This window comes from Crocuta crocuta, unplaced genomic scaffold (assembly GCF_008692635.1).
Source record: "Crocuta crocuta isolate KB4526 unplaced genomic scaffold, BGI_CrCroc_1.0 scaffold580, whole genome shotgun sequence".
NCBI lineage: Eukaryota > Metazoa > Chordata > Mammalia > Carnivora > Hyaenidae > Crocuta > Crocuta crocuta.
The window spans coordinates 3,035,128-3,054,229 of NW_027527940.1; the positions used below are offsets into that span (position 1 = coordinate 3,035,128).

At 52.4% G+C, this 19,102-nt stretch overlaps 1 protein-coding gene across 3 annotated transcripts in view; it reads right to left on the reverse strand.

Annotated features, from left to right (window-relative positions):
• Positions 1-5,441: 5,441 nt before the first annotated feature.
• Positions 5,442-19,102, reverse strand: part of KY (kyphoscoliosis peptidase) — a 40,190-nt gene continuing 26,529 nt past the window's right edge. For all 3 annotated transcript variants that reach the window (XM_077752349.1, XM_077752348.1, XM_077752347.1), the window contains 4 exons: positions 17,667-17,784; positions 11,414-11,602; positions 9,989-10,179; positions 5,442-6,337 (listed from right to left, as the gene is read on the reverse strand). In XM_077752349.1, coding sequence (XP_077608475.1) covers positions 5,442-6,337; positions 9,989-10,179; positions 11,414-11,602; positions 17,667-17,784 — 1,394 coding nt within the window. The remainder of the gene's footprint in view (positions 6,338-9,988; positions 10,180-11,413; positions 11,603-17,666; positions 17,785-19,102) is intronic.

Sequence of the window (19,102 nt, forward strand, 5' to 3'; positions counted from 1 at the left end):
CTGTCACAGGTTTTACCCTCTAATACCCTGTGTGCATTCTTAACTCTGTCTCAGAAACTGCATGCCAGGGAATCCAACTGGTACATTTGAACATATGATCAATACTGTTGTTGGTTCCAGGAAGGGAACAAGGAAAGCTATGAGCCATGGGATGTGGATATTCTGATTTACAAAGTGTAGCTTGCTAACCTTCGGGTTAGGCTCCACCACTCAGTCACATGTCCCCATTTGGCCACGGTGCTATGAGCCATCCTCCACAGTACTGCCCAAGAGTAAAGACCTCAGCACCTGGCCTCTTCAGAGTCCAGAAAAAGGAGGAGTTTCTGCCTCTCTGTTAAAACCAGTTTTTGTTTTTGAAGACCTACCTTTTCTACCTACACCAGATACAAGTGATGCTTTCTCCTGAGATGGTGTACTTCTGGAAGGCTTTTATGGAAACTTTGGCTTACTACATGTATGGTCCTGGTGTTCTTATAAGAGGGAACACGGGGAGTCATGGGGCAGGTGGGAGGGGGGGTGTCTCTGGTCATCATGGAAAGCCATCACCACAGCATGACTGAGAGATGAAAAAGGCCTGAATGAGAGCAAAGGCTGTGGGAGGGGACTGGATGTGGAGGTGGGAGAGGGGTCAGAATGGACCAGATTTCATCACTGAGGGGAGTGAGCGAGTCACTAGTGACCGTGAGTCTGACTTAGGTACCAGGCAGATGGGGATGTGTTTACTGTGTTGGGGACCCAGGAGGAGTTGGAGGTGATTTAGGGGAGAAAAGTGACTTCAGTTCAGTATCTTCTGACTTGGGGATGCCTGTGGGACATCCAAGGGAGGGCATCCCAATTGCTGCCTGACTTTCAGTTTTCTTTTGTTCTGCTTGCAAAATCAGAAAGAAGCAGCATCCTGTCAGGGGCTGTTGCTTTCCCTTTGGTCCCGCTGCTGGGTTTCCTCCAGCCCCTTGCCCTCAGGCAAGAGAGGAGCCGGCAGGGCGGTCTGCTGAGGGCTGCAGGGCAGGCTCTTAACACAGCAGGGCCCTTCAGATGTTTCGAAACTGACAATCCCAGGTCTACCACCTGCCAGCATTTGTTCACAGAGACACAGCATCACAAACTCTCCGGACTGGAAGGGACGTTAGAGGTCATCCTTTCCAGCCTCAGGGTTGGCATTTTCAGACTGTTCTAATAATTTAAGTGTTCCTCCTCCTCTTAAAGCGGGAGACTTTCTTCTGACTTCCCCTTAATATGCTATTAAAGACACGGTCTGCCCATGGGCCTTCTTCCTCAGGAGGAGTGTGCTGGGGCTCATGTTTGTGGATCTAGCAGGGAGGGACACAACGAGGCCAGATTGGGAACACAAATTCTTTTTGTCCTTTACACGACAGCTACGAGAATGGTCTCCATGGTTACAGCAGCTTTTCAGAGGTTTAGATTTTCATTTTCTCTATTTCCTTAAATGTCTAATTTATGAATTATTTGTTTAGGTAACCTACTGGAAAGTTTCTGTATGGATATGAAAGTCAAGAAATATATATAGTTAAAAAAACAAAGTAAGTAGGCTGATAGGCATTTTGGGTACTTTTTTTTTCTCCTCCTAATAACAGAAATTAGGATTGACTTTAAAAATTTCAAGTTAAACAAGATTCAATGAAAGAAACACTGCCTTCATGTTCTTCAAAGGCATGTGAGCTAGAGAGGGGCTGGAGCTAACCTAATTATGTTTTCTTTAATGTGAAATAGCTATTTGCCTGACATTCCATTTGCACCTCACCATCATATTCAAATGGCTGGGACATTGATTTTTTTTTTTCTTTTCCGAGAGCTCCCTTTGAACATGAAAGTGTTTTTCCCTGTTTCCCCCACCCCTTGTGAGATCCGTGATAAGAACAGATCGATACTTACATTGTTGGATAAAAATGAATATAAATTTTATTGAAAAACAACACCAGCAACAATGTGGGGAAAGAGTACTCAACAGCTACTGGCCCCCCACAACTCAACACACACGTTATGAAAAGTAATCACCTCTTAAGATTTCCAGCTACTTATTCCAAATGAAAAGAAATGATAGACCCCAGGTAAACTGATGTGGGACACAGACGCACACTCCCCTTGAACACACTGCTAACAGCAAAGGACACAGCAACGCCATTCACATTGTATTTGCTGAGGGCCATCTGGTGTATTTCAAGGATTCAGTGGTTTAGAGAGAATTTAGTCCTTCCAGTTAGCATGGCATCTAAAACCCAGACCACTGGGAAAACTTTTCAAGTCCTTTGAGAAGAGGATTTCACAAACTTTCTTGGCAACTTGTCCCTCCTGCTTCAAAACAGGAAATAGTTCTTTATGTCTAGCCTAAATCCTTCATGCTTCAGTTAATCTATTTATTTCCTTTTAATCTCAGCAGGCTGTGAGGAGTCTGTCTTGGTGGGACAATGTAGCATATGGGGAACTCACAATGATCATAATCAGATTGAAATGGACTCCTGCTGTGCTACTGGCGCTTCCGAAACCAGCGAAAAGAAGGTAATTGCAGTTGTGGTGTCGCCCATTTGCCCCCCACTCTCTGACCTTCCCCAGCCTTCTATACCCTTCTGCCTGTGGCCCGAGGTCTGCCACTCTCGGACTTGCCAGCCAGACTGTGAGTTTGATCAGTTTCAGTCCTTCACTGGTGAAGTAAGGAGTGCGGTCAAAGCCTTCCCTTCTAGTCCCGTGTCCAGGGTTTCCATTTCAAGATGCGGTTTCCAGGCAAAACGCTCCCCAACATTATATTCTGTGTCTCATCACCCTGCCAGGCAGTCCCCAAGCTCACCTCACAGCTTGTACGTAGCAAAGATGTGCTCCGTGTGCACACCAGGAAGCGCAGAGAAGCCACGAGAAAGCACCCAGTGGATTTAACACAAACATCTCAGCAGCGTATTTCAGATTCTGCGTGAAAACCCTGGTGATAGACTCAGCCTCACGGAGGTTTGCTCGCCGGCAGCTCTATGCATTGGGCACCAGGGAGCGCCCGTGTCATTTCACCAGGTGCTGAGACCCCACCGCCAGGAGACAAAGATGGGGATTTGAATAAAAGACTTCAAAATGCAACCCCGAATTCTACCCTGAGCAGCATGTGTGTAAAAATTCATGAAGATCGGATTTCATTTCATGTATTTTTACTTAAGTGGAAAGAAATACAGGTGATTTTTTACTACACCTACAGCTGTCTTTACAAAGCGGGGCGCCTGGTTAATGCCGAGGGAGGGGCGCGTGGTTGTGCGGCAGACACTTTGAGAGGCTGGGCCTTGTCTTCATTCCTAGGACGCTCCTGTTTTGCTGGGTGGCAGACTCTGCATGCTCCAGAAGGTATTAATTATATTATTTTATAAAAGATACATGCTGTTCTCATCAGAGCCAACCATGGCCCTGGGTCCAGTGAGTGACAGAGTCACAGAAGGCACTTATTATTTTGACAAAACGCAGCACATTTCTTTCAGCCCATAAAATCAAAGGTGTGAAAAAAAGGCTGTTTTCAGGGTGTAAAAACTCCCCTTGTTTTCCTGTTGTAGTACATAGTGGTTCTGCCTCTGGAGCCTTTGTGCATTTTCCAGGCGTGAGTGATACAGTGCCAAATGCCTGGGTGGCAGAGCCTGCCAGAGGGTGCTGGACATAGGCCAGAGCAGAGCTCGGACCCCCATGGTGTACTCCCCTCATTTCCAGGATCCCCAGCCTGGTGGGGGATGGGCATCCCTGTAACGTTGCCCTGGGCCAGGTCCAAGCTGGGTGGCAGTGGGGATCTTTGGGGAGATGAGGGCCTGAAGTGTTGGGAGCCTGGAGCTTTAGACAGGCCTGTACAGCGGAGGCTGTTACTGCCTGCCCTGAGCTCTGAGATGGCAGGCGCCCCTTGGTTCTGTCCATAACCCCAGCATCTAGCCCAGTGCCTGGTGCATATTAAGTGCCCCGTGAACATTTGCTGAATGCACGAACCTGCGGATGAAGTCACAAGCACCTGGCTGGCTCTGGCTGTGGCTTAGCCTGAGGACGTTTAGAAGGGTGGGGTGGGGCAAGTGCTGGCCAGTGCCAGCTCTCAGGGTCGGGGCGCTGGGTTAGGCAGGGGCCGCAGAGCTGAAAAGCCAGGAGGCAGGGAGCACCTGCAGGTTCTCTGCGAGCTGGGATGGTGTTGCAGTGACCACGCAGGGCCTCTCCATCCCTCCCTCTCCTGCTGCCCTTGCAGGAGCCAGCCTTTTGGCTGTTGCCATGGCAACACCGGCCTGAGGTGCTGCTGAGGGCCTGCGGGCAGCTGAGGCTCCCAGGGCCAAGCAAGCATGGAAGGCAGGATCCCAGGGGTCTCTCATGTCAGAGGAAGGAAGGAAGGGAGATGGGATATGGACGAGTACAGAAACTGCTCTCAGAGCAGGTGGAAGTGTGCCCCCGGCCCCCATCCCCAGCCTGGCTTTGCGGGTAGGGACCACTGGGGGCCAGCAGAGCCCTGTTTTTACAGGAGTTTGCTTGGCATGATGGTATTTGCACTAATTCCTGCCTGGCCTCCCTGCCCAGGTCTTTCTTTAGGGTTACCAACACGGCCCCCTCAAGGCTTTAGCAGCCTGTGGAGGCTTCCCATGAAAGCTGCATGTCAGGGCCCGAGGCCAGGCTCTGTGAGGGCCACCAACTAACTAGACTGAACTGACCCTCAGTTTCCTCTGACGGCACAGAGTAGGAGGTCTCTCACCCTCAGACTCAGGTCACAGGGCTGCCGTGGTGTCTGACACCCTCTGGCCCTCTACCCAGGACACCCAAGAGTGGGCACTGGGAGTCCCCTTGTAATGTTCCTGTTGCCACATCACACGTATACACAGGGATTGTGGAGCTTCCAGCCAGTCATGGGCCGGCCAGCTCCCTCTTCACACCTTTTATCTAAGGCTCTTGAAGAGCAAGAGACAGCAGGAATGCCACAGATGGTCAGATCTGGGAAAAAATGGTAGTCCAACCCTCTCGGGGGCCCAGGAATTGGTGAGAAACACTGATGCCACCTGCAAGGGGCTCTGTGATTCAGAATGACTCAGGCTTGCAGATCAGGTCCCTCTTGGGCGCGGAGGAGAACTCTCTAAGCTTTCTGCCTGGGCAATGTCTCTACTTTCCCACATCAGCCCTATAAAAACAACAACAGCTTTAAAACAAGAAGGGGGTGTCTGGGCAGTGGTGTACAGTTTACAATACCTTGGATTTACATAGCACCTTTTTCTTCTAAAGGGCCTTTGCCTCAGTCCCCTCGGCCACTGCCGCCACCAGGTGCAGCCAAAGGAACAGAAACATCACAGCTCCCGAGGCCGAGTGGAGAGACTGAGGCAGAGGCCTAGAAGTGATTTCATGCAGACTCCATGGTGTCCAGGGCTCTCTGCACTTCCCGTCAGGCCCTCCTTGGGCAAGTCTGGCCGTGGCCCTCCGGGAGGGTGTGGCCAGGGCGCTGGCCCTCACTGGGCATTCACTTTGTATTTCAGGATGTAGGAGTAGAAGTTGTGGTTGGCGTTCTCCAGCACCATGACATAGACTTCCTGGCAGCCGGCCGTGTTGCAGCTGCCCTCCCAGTAGCCCTCTTGATTCAGGGTCAGGGGCCACGTGTCCTGCCCCTTCACCAGGGCTTTGGCGATACCATGTAGCTTCAATTTGAACGGGATATTCCGGTTGGCAGGAAGCACGCCCGACAGAGGCTCCAGCAGCTCATTGTCCTGCCCCCAGTTGCCAAAGCTCTCGGGGAACATGGGCCAGTTCACCTTGGTGTTGGTGCAGCAGAGGAGATAATTGAAGACGAAGACATAGTTGCCTGGTTCCAGCCTCTTCTTGACAAAGATCTTGAGGGCAAACTTGCCGGCCTGGGGCAACTGGACTTTCAGCTCTGCCCGCTTCTCCCGCTGCATCTGGAAGATGTAGCGCCGCTGTGTCTCCTCAGTGATGGGGCCTTCATCCCCGTGCAGGGACGCCAGGACGCTGATGCCCTCCTCCACGCCGAAGCTGACGGAGCAGCGCCCGTCACTAGTGTGGATGATGGGGTCGGGGTGGGAGGGCTTCATGATGCCCATCTGCTCCGAGAACCAGCTGGGGCCCACAGGCTGGTGCAGCTCAGCTGGCAGCCGGACACTGATGTCCACGTAGTTGCACTTGAGCGTGTACTCCAGCACCGAGCTGTAGATGTCGGACTTGCCTTTGGCAAAGATCTGCAGCTTGTGGGTGCCCACTGTTGGAGGGTATATGTCCAGCTTCATCCCGTTTTTCCTGAGGCTCAGCAGCCCATGCTCCTGCTTGCCATTGAGCATGAACATGAAGAGCGTGGGGGCGCAGCTCTCAATGGTGATGGTGGCCTTCCCATTCACTGTGGAGAGAGAGCCAGGGTCAGGTGGGATGGGCCCAGTATGTGCTGATTTGCTGGTAATTGTTTAGAGAGAAATTGGAGAGAAATGCCCTGATTTCTAGCGCCTGCTCATTTCCATGGTGTAAATACTTTCGGCACGATGGGTCTTAAGCAATTAAAGTGATGTCACTGACCATGATGTGAGCCAGCTGTGGCACGCCACTGGAAGGGTCCCCCCCATACTCCCAGCTGCAGGTCTCTTAGAGAGAGCTGAAAGCTGAGGGTCTGCAAAGAAAATCTGACCCAGCTGGATGTGCTTGCTCCACCCAAGTGATTCACATTAAATGAAGGTTGCATGGAGGCTTAGCCTGGTTCCGGACCAGGGGAGAGGGCCTGTGACTAGTTGGACACTCTTTGTCTCCTTCCAGTCTTAAATCTTGCTTCACACCGCCCCCTCCCGGCATCTGTTCTTTACAGTGTTAGCAGCTGTCAGGTGGACACAGGGCCTTAAAGCCTGGCTGGAATGGTCCACTGTTGGAGGCTGTGCTGAGGGGTGGGGCTGCCTCCTTGCTCTCCAAGCTCCCACCCAGGGCTCTCCAGTGGGTGTGGCTCAGTGTGTCTCTGGAAAGGTCAAAGGTGCAGGGGAGGGCCTTTTGCATCCACCTGCCTTCTGCCTCTTCCTGTGCCCTCCAGTTTTGTCTTCCTCTGTCCTGGTCACTGTTTTTCAGGAATGGGTGCTCAGTTCTCTGGTTTTATAGCCCATGAGCATTTCCCTACGTAGTTCTCCCTGCCTCATGGGACCACCAGGAGGGGCAGTGGCTTCTTTCAGAGTTTCGCCCACCTTCCTCCATCTGGAAACCTTTCCCTGCCTTCCACTGCTAACTTCTCCCCACTGCAGTTCCCCTCCACCCATGTTACTCTCTTCTGACCCTGTCCCTCGTCTCCAAAAACTTCAGTGACTTCCTTCTAGAGTCTGGGCTGCTGGCATGCCCTTCTGGAAGTGCTCCTCTCCCCTTGCACCCAACCATGCTCTCCAGCCTAGCCCTCTTCCCACCCCCTGACCACTGCCCCATCTCTGCTGCCATTCCTTCCCTTTCTGGTATATTAACTGTGGAGTGCTTTGTGCTTTGGTGCTATTTTCTTTGTCTACGTTCTTTCTCTTAGTTGAATCTCCTCTCCCCTTGCTTCCTCGTAAGCCAACTCAGCGGGCAGAAGTTGTCTCAGCCTTCAACGGCTCATGGACCCAGGCTGTTCCATCTTGCACGAGAGTTGGCTATGAGATCCTGTGGAATTCACCTCTGACGTGGAGTGCTGCCCAGCACATGGCTGCCAGAGGGCCCCTACAAAAATATCTACCTGATCACTCTTGGGCTCACTTGTGTGGGTTACCATCAAACTGGAGACCAGTGAGGGACCTGTCCCTCCTGCCTGGCCTGAGTCAGGACCCTCCTTTTCAGGACCACTGGGCATTCTCTCACATCCTCCTGGGCATACCCCCTCACATCTGGTAGCCCTCACAGTCTTCTTCCCTCCACTGCTCTCCTCCAAACCAGGTAAGACCTTAGTATAATGTCTGACCGCAAAGAATGTAAAGAAGGCTTTTTCAAACCCTCAGGTGACTGTGAGGTTTCCTGGAAGCCTCTCTTGTAGTTCTGTGTCTCCCTCAGGAAACTTAGCACCATTGCAATGAATTAGTTCTCTGCAATGTCTTCCCTGCAGGGGTGAGGCTGTGGGGAACTGCACTCCTGCTTCCTTTCCTGCGTGTCCCAGGAAAGGACCATAGTGCTTGGCCTAGCAGATTCTAGGCAAAGGTGAGCCGAATGGCCGGAAGACTTGAAATAAGGACTGGTGACTCCAGGGACTCTGTAGTAGCCTGTGACCCACCCCTGCATCCCCTCTCCTTCCACCTCCCCTCACCCCTCAGTGGTATTCCTCCTCCTACATCCTGCATCCTCTTTGTTCCCTGCTTTTTGCCCACCTGTTTCCCTCTTCTGCTTTCTTCCCATCCCTACTCTTAACAAAACTAGCTCCAACAAAGAAATATTCTTTAAATATGCATCATGAGTATGGAATCACATTTGAGATTGCTGTATATTAAGAAACCCAGTGTTTACAGTTCTGTGTCTCTTGCACAGGCAAGTTCTACTCCACACTATTAATTTGATGTTGGTATAGCCTGGTCCATTCTTCCCTGGGGCTCGATGGCCCACAGCAGACCGACCAGGCTCCTGCCTGATATGAGCATGGGAAATGCACTCACAAAGACAACAACCTCCCGCTGTTACTGTAACAACAGGAGCCTCCAGGTATTTGTAGTTTTAAAAAAGTAGCCGAGAGCTCAGCAGACTGGTTACAGCAACCATTGTGAGGTGGAAGGGACAAATCAGTTGGAAGGAGTGTGGGGATACCTGTGGCCCCTGCACCCCTATCACTGTGCGGCGTGGGATGGGGCTCACCCGTAGACCCGTCCACAGACCTCTCTGTGCAACAGCCAGCGTGAGCTCAGGCCTTCCCAGGCCCCCTGGTAGCAGAGTTGGTGCTGGCCAGCAGTCCTTTGCTAAAGTGTGTGTTGTGGTGGGGGGGATGGCAGGTGCATTGACTGGGTTGTGCTGGGCCTTGTAGTGTGTCTAGGTTATGTGCCTAGCCCTGGACCAGGCACCAGGGCCTTGAACATACAAAAGACAAAGTCCTCTGCAGTCAGCCCCTGTGAGGCTTGTGACCACAGTTCTGTACCCCTTCTACCCCTGACACACAGCTGCCCCCCATAAACCCCAGAGTCCACAAACCCAGGCTGGATGTCTGAGGCCGCTGTGGGGATCTGGGGAGCAAAGGTCAGTCCAGGTCAGCCACGGGACAGCTCAGCCAGGTGTCCTGCATTGCCTACCACCAGGGATGTTGGCTGGAGAAGGCCGGCCTCTGCCTCCAGGAGGGAAGCAGGTACAGCCAAGGGGCGTTTGGGCTTGTGAGGGCAGGGCGCCGAGGAGGCCAGGCTGGGCCTCTGGAGCCAGCCCTAGCCTAGGTGTTGGAAGGCTCTCTGTGTCCTTTCAGAGCATGTCTGTCCCTGTGTACCGTGATGCCTGCTCCCTCCCAGCTCCCAACACCCAGCTCAGCAGCTGCTCCGCTCCAGTAACAAAGCTTCCCCCAGTTCTCGGTCCTGGGAGACCTCCAGGGCCCCCCCACTAGCTGGTTAGACCACTGACACACAGATCGCAGCTTGGCTGGGCCAACGCGTCCTCTGCCAGGAGGTTGGGAGAACAGAGCAGGCTAGTGAGCTTCTGTGAAGGACCTGAACTGGCAGATGGGTACAGCCAGGCCTGAGGCAGCCCCTTCCCTGCTGTGGGAACTGGGAGAGGCTCACCTAGCTGGGGACCCTCTAGCCCTGGCTCGCTGACAGGTGGGGCTGCGAGTGTGGCCCTCAGGGGCTAGGGAAACCCAAGGACTTCCTACACAAGGATGCGAAAGTGTGATCAGGCACTTGTCCCTGCAAATGTGACCTATGACTGCATCCTGCCTGATGGCCTTGGCTGCCTTAGTAGCACCTGCACATACATACAGCTTAGAGCAAGCTCATGGCCCCGGCAGGGCACTCCCCTGGGGCCCCAGATGCCTTGAGGGACAGAGCAGGCTGCTCTGTCTGCGCTGCGCCCCACTGGCCACCCGCTCTGGGCATACCTGTTTTGATCACCGGAGTCTCCGGGTGGGCACTCAGCATCCCTTTGTTGTAGAACTCACTCTTGTGGTACATGTTGTTCTCAAACTGCTTCAGGGACTGAGGAGGTTTGAGCAGTTGCCAGTTCTTGTTGTCTGGGAAATGGTCCTCGATGAACAGCGCGGGATGGGTGAGGAAGTAGAATTCATTGTAGCTAGAGGTTGGGGGAGGGGAAGCTGATCAGTAGCCATGTGGGGTGACAGGCCTCAGCTCTGTGGGGGAGGCGAGGGCTCGTAGGGGCATCTCCGGGGCCTTCTTTGGCCTAGCACATCTGCAGCAGGGGTCCTGCCAACAACCGGCTGGAAGGGCCACTATCTTCAATCTTAACATGGGCCCTACAGATGCTGCTTCCAGAAATAGGAGCCAAGGCAGGAGCTGAGGCCCCTTTTAAGAGCAGGCCATGGTCCACTGAGGCTGTCTCGGTGGGGAATGGGCTCCTGCTACTCTCAAAGCCAAATGGAGATTTGAGGGAGCAGAGGCATAACCCATGGACCAGGTGTGGAGGGCAGGGGTGGAGGGCAGGCAGGCGGGGAAAGTCTCAGGTGGGCAGCTCCCATGGTCCCTGGGGCCAATGAGACATGGCTTTCTAGAGGTTAGTGATGGGGATAAAGAGAAGAACTGGGAGATTCATGTGAGATGGGGATGCTTCACTCTTAGCTTGTATTTGGTCTGTGTGCAGAACTGTAGAGACTTAATACTGCAAAAATCAGAGACCATACTCTCATTTTTCTGGATAAGAAGGAATCTGAGCTGCCGAGAGAGGTTATGACCAGGATGAATGTCATGGCCTCAGGTTAAGACCATAGTTGGCCAAAGCCTTGGAGAACAGACATGCTCTGGCACGCTGCACCCTGCCCCCCTGCCCCACTGTGTCTCACGGTGACTCTGTGCACCCACAGCACCCCTTCCCACAAGCCGTAAGCGCTTCTGCAGAGGTGTGATGTGGCTGCATTCAGTCCAGGAGGAACTCTGGTGTTTGGGAGAAGCAGATGCCAGGGAGGGAATTCTGGCAGTCTAGTGAGAGCTGTAATACAGTCAATGGGCCAAAGGCCTGAAGGGAATCTACAGACAGTTAAAGACGCTTCGCAGCCCTGCCTTACCTCTCCCATATGGCCTATGGGCAAATGCTGGGCTTTTAAAACCTGGGTGGAGGGTGCAATGGGGAGCCAGAGGAGGGATTTTCGTCAGTGGAGGGTGAGGAGATAGAAAGGTCTGGGCCCTTACCCTTGGTTTGGAGCTGGCTCATCTCAGAGCTGGAGAAAGGGTGGGAGTGGCCAGCGGCGAGCAGAGCCTACCCCCCACCCCGGCTTGTCCACCTGCTGCTTCAAACTTGTGCCTCCCCCATGTCCACCCAGCAGGCAGCCAGCAGGGATGAGATTTATACTTACAGGAAGGTGAACTTGGAGGTGGCAGAGTCCACCAGGCCACTGCCCCAGGTGCTGTCCAGCAGGTGCCATCTCCCCTCCAAGAACACGGCATTCCAGGCGTGGTCAAACTCCCCGGAGAAGCTCTGCCCTGTCTGGTAGCCAAAGCCCTTGGAGTAGCCAGGCACAGTCATGCACTGCACTCCAGCGATCCTGAGGGGGGGACAGGGGATCTGAGAGGGGGGCTCCTGCCAGCGCTGTGCCTCCCCTGCAAGTCTGTCTGTCTGCAGCCCCAGGCTTCAGACATGTCTGCTGTCCCTCAGCCCCTCCCTGTCTTTCCTTTTCCCTGTCTTTCACACAGTCACATACAGACTCTCAGGGTAACGGGGAAAATGGCTCCACATTCATTATAGGAATGGGAAATTTTCCCTCTAAAAATATATGCTTAATTAACAATTAGAATATTGGGGGCACCTAGGTGGTTCAGCCGTTTAAGCGTCTGACTCTTGGTTTTGGCTCAGGTCATGATCCCGGGGTCTGTGAGTTCAAGCCCTGTATCAGGCTCCACGCTGACAGTGGGGAGCCTGCTTGGGATTCTCTCTCTCTGTCTCTCTGCCCCTGCCCTGCTCATGCTCTTTCTCTCTCTCTCAAAAAAACCCTCCCTCATCAGAATATTGAATGAAATATTATTTGTCTAAATATTACTTCTCATGTGTTAAGAGAGTCAGTGAAGCAAAATGGGGAGCCTGAGCGTTTGCACCTTCCACCCCGCCAAGGTGCTGCTTCCCTGCACGTGACATCGTGCTGCTCGCATGTCTGCCTGAGCTGCTGTCCTCTGCAGGGTGCAGGCCTGCCCTTCTGCCTGGGCCTCACAGAGGCAGGTCCAGGCTTCCTGGGCTGTCTAAGAAATGTCACAAGAGCAGAGCAGAGAGGCCCTTTGGGAAGGGTTTCAGGAGCACTTGGGGAAGGGGGCAGGGAGCAAGAGGGACTGGATCCTGATGTCAGGAGGCAGAATTGGGTGGCGGGATGGGCAGTCGCTGGGCCGAGCCAGGGGATCAGGGCTCCATCTCAGCTGTATGGTCGCCTCCAGTGACCTTGCCAGGCCCATCATGGGCAAGAAGAAAGGTTGGCATGAAATGATCTCTAGGGGCTAATTCTCCTGTGACAGGCTGAACGGAAGTTGGGAAGGCCATGGGGAATGTCAGGGGCAGAACAAAGATTGAAAAAATAAAGTCAACTATAAGCTTATGCCATGCTCGACTATGATAGCAGGTCATTTTATTACCTGGCAGCAATGTGCAAAATGAATTGGACAAAGAAGTCATAATGCAACGCATTACTGTTAATAATCCATAGATCTCATGCAAAATAGTGCAACTAGTAATTGCAGCTGCTGGGTGCTAGTCAGGAAGACCCACGACCATTTCACGTTACCAAAAGATCACTATGTGTACCCTATGTGAAAAGCACTGTACCAGGCACCAGGGAATAATACCCTATATCATATCCTCCATCATAACATAATAAATACTGTGATATTTATGGAAAAGTCAAGTCACTGGCTGCCCTAGATATGCTCATAGTTCCAAGAGGAGCAGATATGTGAACCATCACTAAAATGCCAGTGGTAAACACAGCCCTTTGAGGGGACCCAAAGGAAGAGGAATTCGCTGGAAAGATCGAGAAGAGCATTGAAGAAGGGACAAAAGATGAGAAATGTTTCCACCTTCTACTGAGATCTGCTCAGCCATCTTAGAGCCTAAAATAGCATCTCATGATGTCTGCCTCATAACCTCAGGCTGCAGAATCTTGTTTTTTACTTTTGACAGTTTTTAAAACACCAGCACCAGTGGTATCCATTGAGGACGTGGTGGAACCAGGCCGTGACTGTCGTTTTATACAGATGTGGTCCGGGTCCTGCCATGGCAGCCGTGTAGCGCTGTGTTAGCCACACCACTGCCAGGCCCGCAGCAGGGTGGCCATCCTGCCTGGGGCGGGCAGTGTGCCCTGCGGGCACCGTGCTCTGACCAGAGCAGATTCCCCCAACTCTGATCACCTCTCCAGGGTGTGTGAACCACATGGAAAATTATGGAAGAAGGGATATAGCCAAGGGAGAGGAAAGGAAGCTTGCTTTCTTTTTTGTATCTTGATGAAAATATCATGATTTTTAATGTTAACTTTTAATTGGAAATGTAGTTTCCCTAACCTTAAGCCTAAAGATCACTTTAGGTTGGCAAGCATATGTGAATTAGAAGTTTTAAGGCCTTGCTGTCCCTGAAACATTGGTCCTCAAGAAAGTTAATATCGATGCAGTCAAGGTAGATTCTAAACTGGCAAAAAAAAAAAAAAGTTTGTGATTTCTTTCCTATAGGAGGACAAGCAGCAGGACAAGCACCATGGCTTATATTTCACAGTTTACACAGTTGATTTCTTGTAAATTCAACAGTGTCTATAATCTGCTATATGGTCCCCTTTGCCTTTTCTTACACCAGCCTTTATGGTGAGATCAGTAACTATAACCACGGTTATAATTTCACTCTGAGGCCCTGCGTAGGGCCTTGTGGAGAGTGATCTCTGGGCCTTCTCTCTGACAAGTGAGGTGTCAGCAGAACAGAGAGGGAGGCTGGCTTGCCTGGGGACGCTCAGTCAACCAGTGGCGGGAGCCGCACCAGGACTCAGTTGTCCTGCTGCACACAGTTCCGGAAGCTTTGTATTGCCCCAGCCTTTTTGATTGTCAAGGTTTGCTTTAACTGATTGTCAAGGTTTGTTTTAATTTATAAATGTATGGTTGGCACACCGAGCAAAATTAAAGGATGGCTCCTTTTGGCGATGTCATTCATGCCTGCGAGTGTTATCCTTCGGTGTATCTATAAGGTTCGGGGATTCAGATGTCCCTTTCAGAGGCTTTAGATGACAAAGTCAGATCTGGGAATAACTTAAGGTTATGCAGGGTATCTGCCTCTCCTAGGAGGCTGAGATGGTCACTCCCAGCCTTTTGGGACCTTCGGAACCAAGGGATGTGCTGGGATCGTCTGGGACATCGTGCTGAGCAGAAGCATGCCTCTGCTCTTACTCTCAGGGACAGCAGGAGGATGGATGCAAAACAGGCTGACATCTGATTGGTGATGAGGCTCCTCAATACCCAAGCCTCAACCTGTAACAAGCTCCCGGCTTTACCAAAAGTCTCTGGAAAATCTGCTAGCTCGTGGTGCTAGAGCCATGATAATAGGGAGAGGGGCTGTGCCGGAGGCTGACTTGGTGGCAGGAATCTGGGAAATTGAGCTTGGCCCCTGCAAGGAAGTTAAGCAGAATTCAGGAAGGCTGTGGGAATTGAGGCAGAAGAAAGGATATTAATGCTGGATGATGGGAAGTCAGAAAGGAACCAGACCAGCAGTTACAGGCAATAGCACTAACAACAAACAAAACTCACATCGGTTAAGAAAGACGGTGAAGAAGGGAAGGATGCTGCAAAAATATCTAAGTTCCCCACCAAATTACTTTATTAAATCAGTCTTTAATGAGGCCGTTGCAGGGAGGCAGAATGGACTGGCAGGAGTAATGATGGCCGTGTGGGTACTACTCTTCCTAAGAGGCCACCCTGACAACAAAGCCGGGATAAATCAGCAAGTGTGGATTACATGTCTTCTGTTATTAAGGACTCCACTAATGAATTTACCAAACCTTCAGCAATTATTTGGAAGGTCGGGGAATTAGGAAAGTGATGCATGGCCGAGGTTACTGATCTTTAAAGCAGAAGTTAAAGGGACCCAGGGAACCATGAGCTACTGCTAAACGTCTGAGCAATGTGCAGGGTTTTTCACATGCTAACTGCCAGGCTGGAACTTAGCTTTAAATGATGCAAAATGTTGCGATGTGTTTTAATGAGCAGCTGCAGGCCAGAATAGGGCCATTGTTAAGCACCCGGACCAGGCCAAAAAGCTGACAGGTTCACTCAAGGCAAGTGTCAATTTTCTGAGTCTACGTGTGTCTGTAGGAAAGTTCCATAGAGCCACAACACTCCCGTACTCAAGAAAGACAGGCAAGGTTGAAAAAAACAACCCCTAAGTCAGGGGAGCAAACTCCACACTGCATGTTCTCACTTAGCTCTGTAGAACTACCAGTAGACAATATGGTCCCCATGTACAGATGGGAAAATCGAGGCTCTGAAGGGTTCAGTGGCTTTCCAAAAAGCACCGAACTAACAAGTGGTAAATCAAGGAGTGGAAATTAAGGACTGGTGAACTGAGGACTGCAAAAGTCTTTCTGGCTTTAATCTGGCACCCTTTCTATACCATGCTGGGAAGCTCATACTGGATAAAGAAGGATATATTATATGATTTAAAAACCCTGAGTGATTTCAAGTTTGCAAACGAACACAAAAATTTCACTCTGAAAGATGCCAGGCACAAATAGAGCTGAAAACAGTCTCAGGGTTATTCCATTATTTAAAAAGAGAATAAGGCGCATTTCATGCAACTTCTACTAGGAATATCTTGTCATTTCCTGTGATTGAGGACCTACAGTGTGAAGGATTCTGAGTGCGTGTTGCATAAGGGAAGCAGGAACAGAGAGAGAGGGCAGCTAAAGACACATCAAAGATGTATTAGACCTATAAGACATATAAGAAAGGATGAACCCAGGTTACACATCTGTGCTAGAACAAAGGCTGGAAGGGAATGTAACAGAATGTGAAGTGTTGTCTCTAAGTGGTCAGAGTAACTTAATTTTCTTCTTTTTCCTTCTGTGCATTTTATAAATTATCTATCAACAAGTATTTTTTTTAATTTGGAAAAATTATTAAATGAAAGCATAAGGCAAGACTGGAGCTTGTGTATAAGGTATGCTGACGACTTCAAGGGAGGGAAAAGGAGGGGGCCGTCCTGGAAGGAGCATGAGAGACAGGGGAGCAGAGTGAGCTTGAGGACACAGAAGTGCAGGCAGTGTCACAGGTGCAGGGCTGGAAAGGTGCAGGGGGTCAGATGTGGGGAGACTTTACAGGAAGGCGTGAGCCAGAAGTCCTGTTCAGGAAGCCAGGGCCTAGGGAGTCTGGGCAGAGGGCCAGTGAGGGTCCCGGCTCCTGGAGGGCCTCTCTGGCATGTTGGGGTGTCCAGGCCTGGAGTGGGGACAGGAATGTGAGGGGTAGGAAGGACGGTTCGGCGGACTGGATGGGCTGCAGAGGGGCTGGCATTCTCTGCCCCTGGACCTGCCCTGGCTATCTCTGGGACTGTGGTCTCAGGGGTGAGGCTGGGAGGCGGGGGGAGTGAAGAGCGGGGAGCAGGTAGGAGGCTGGAGCGACACGGGGGCAGGCACACGCCTGTGCCTGGTGGTGGTGGTGCAGGTCGGGAACCGGGCAGCTGGGCGCCAGTCTGGGAATGGGCTGCGTGTGCAGCACGGACAGAGCACAACTGATCTGTCCACCTGTGGACTCTGAAGTATCTGTTGCTGCACTTGGGTTGGTGAATTGCCACCTGAGTCCTGGTGGGCTGACATCTGGGTGCCTAAGGAGCCCCACTCCCAGAGGCCTGCAGAGACGGTGGGCAGAGCCTGGCCATCTCCCTGGGGAGGAGGCCAGCGCTGACTGATTGTGTCCGGGGAACACCACAGACCTCGGAGAGTGGATACAGGAAGCTGTGGGGCCGGCGGGGCCCCCAGCCTGGAGTCTGTCTCGAGGTCGCCTAGAGGCAGCAATGGTGTCTCCAAACACAAGCGGTTTCCTTACCAGCTGCACGCCTGCCGTCACCCACCATGTGGCCAGGCGCACGTTCCCAGAGCAATGGAAATGGAGCCCAAAGCCTCCAAGAGAAAAGCCGCTTCCTAGTTATTCAGCTTCTCCAACTGACACATCTTTTCAGGTAGGAGATCTTTTGTTTCCCCCGAGAGAGGCCCCCGTGCCAGCCCCGAGGACAGCTTTCACAGTCCCCTTGGCGTCAGCAGCCATTGTCCTGTTCCGGGACCTGCCATTCTTCTAACCTTCAGCTGCACAGAGATCGGAGAAGGTGGGAAAAGGGCCTTTTATAACCAAATTATCTCTGTGCATTCATCTGCCATTATGTTAATGCATCGCGAAGCCTGGCAGATGGTACAAAGTCAATTATGCTGGTGTTAAAAAGGGAGAAATTGACCTTTTCAGGACTCACTTGGATTCCAGAGCAGTTTGCAAACTCAGGTTTCAGGCCTGGCATGTGGGTGAAGGCACTCGGTGCATCGGAAGGGGGAGAAGGGATGGGTGAGGGCAGTCAGTCGGGGCTGCCTTCCCTTTGCCGGACCCCTCTCGTACCTGCACATCTTCTCAAAGAGTCCAGCGTAGCCATCACAGTTGGTCTTCTGGGTCCGTAGGATGTCTGTGGGCTTGAAGGCCTGGCGGTCCTTCTCCTGGGCAGCCTCGATGTCGTACTCTGGAGGGCGGAGGAGGCTGTGAGAAACGTGTCCTGGGAGGCAACCAAGGTTGGTGCAGAAGAGAAAGGGGAGGGGGGGTCCATGGCCTGCGGCACCACCCCCACCCTCGGCTGTGCTTTCAGCACCATTTGGGCGGGTCTCCCTCCGGTTGGGGAGAAACCGCTGTGGGCTGAAGGGAACCCAAGGCCAGCCAGGGCCACTGTCAGCAATGTCACTGTGGAGAGAAATGTGCAGTGGCGAGAGGAAGAGCAAGGCATTGGCAGAAGAGACTGCCTGGCTCCTTAGGACTCTGAGGAGAGGCTGGGAGGGAAGGGGACCAAGACAGCACTGGAGTTGGGAACTCTGCCCTCCCCTTCCCACTCCCCCCCCTTCCCCCGGCCCCCCATGCAGGTCTGCAAGCAGTTTATCCCTGTTGTGGCCACCACCCTCTAGGCCTCATGGTGACCCATAGGGGGCGCTCTGAGCTGCCGCTAAACAGCCTGTCATTCACTACCAGCCAGAGGCCAGCGGTGAGGCCCTGAGGCAGGAATCACTGTGGCCACTAAGGGCACAAAGGGAACATGTGTGAGGGTGGCAGGCAGTAAGTGAAGTCCTACCTAATGTTCTGTTTCTGACCCTGCCCTCTCAAGGCTCAGGCTGCACGGAGCTGCTGGGCTTGGGGTGGGAGGAAATGGCTTCACAGGCCCTACTGTCAGATTCTACCCTCTCTGTGTCAGGTGCATCCCTCCCTGCTGCTCTGGGAGGACAAAGGAAAGGCTCAGTGGCAGCAGATCAGGAGAGCCCCACTTGTTATGTCACAGGGAAAACACTGGAAGTCCACCCCCCACCTGGCTCTTCCACTGACTGCAAGGGGCAGCCGTCCAGCATCCCCCTGGAAACCACTGTGGGGCTTGGCTTGAGTTTGTCAGACCCCAACGCTATCCTGTGCAGAACTGGGGACAGCCGCACAGGCCCTGAGCTTGTTCTGAGTGACTGCAGGCGGGGTGAAGACTGGTGGCTGAGGGCACCAGTGTGAGATCAGTGAGCTGGGAGAGGAGAGCCCACTCTTCCCAGCACTGGTACTTGAAGAAACCTCTGGTGTGGCAGTAACTTTCCCACAGCTATGATTCTGGGCCGTCCTTTTTGGAGGTGACCTTCTGTCCTCGATTCTCAGGTCTGTGGAGCAGGTCTACCAGGACGCCAGGATCAAGGGAATACTGCCGCTGGGTGAAGGCGCCTTAGTTCTGGTCACCCGTTGCGTTGGCAGATGGCCACGTGGGATCCCCTGCCCAACAACCCTTCATGGAGACTGTTAGCACATGGAGACTGAAGCACCTC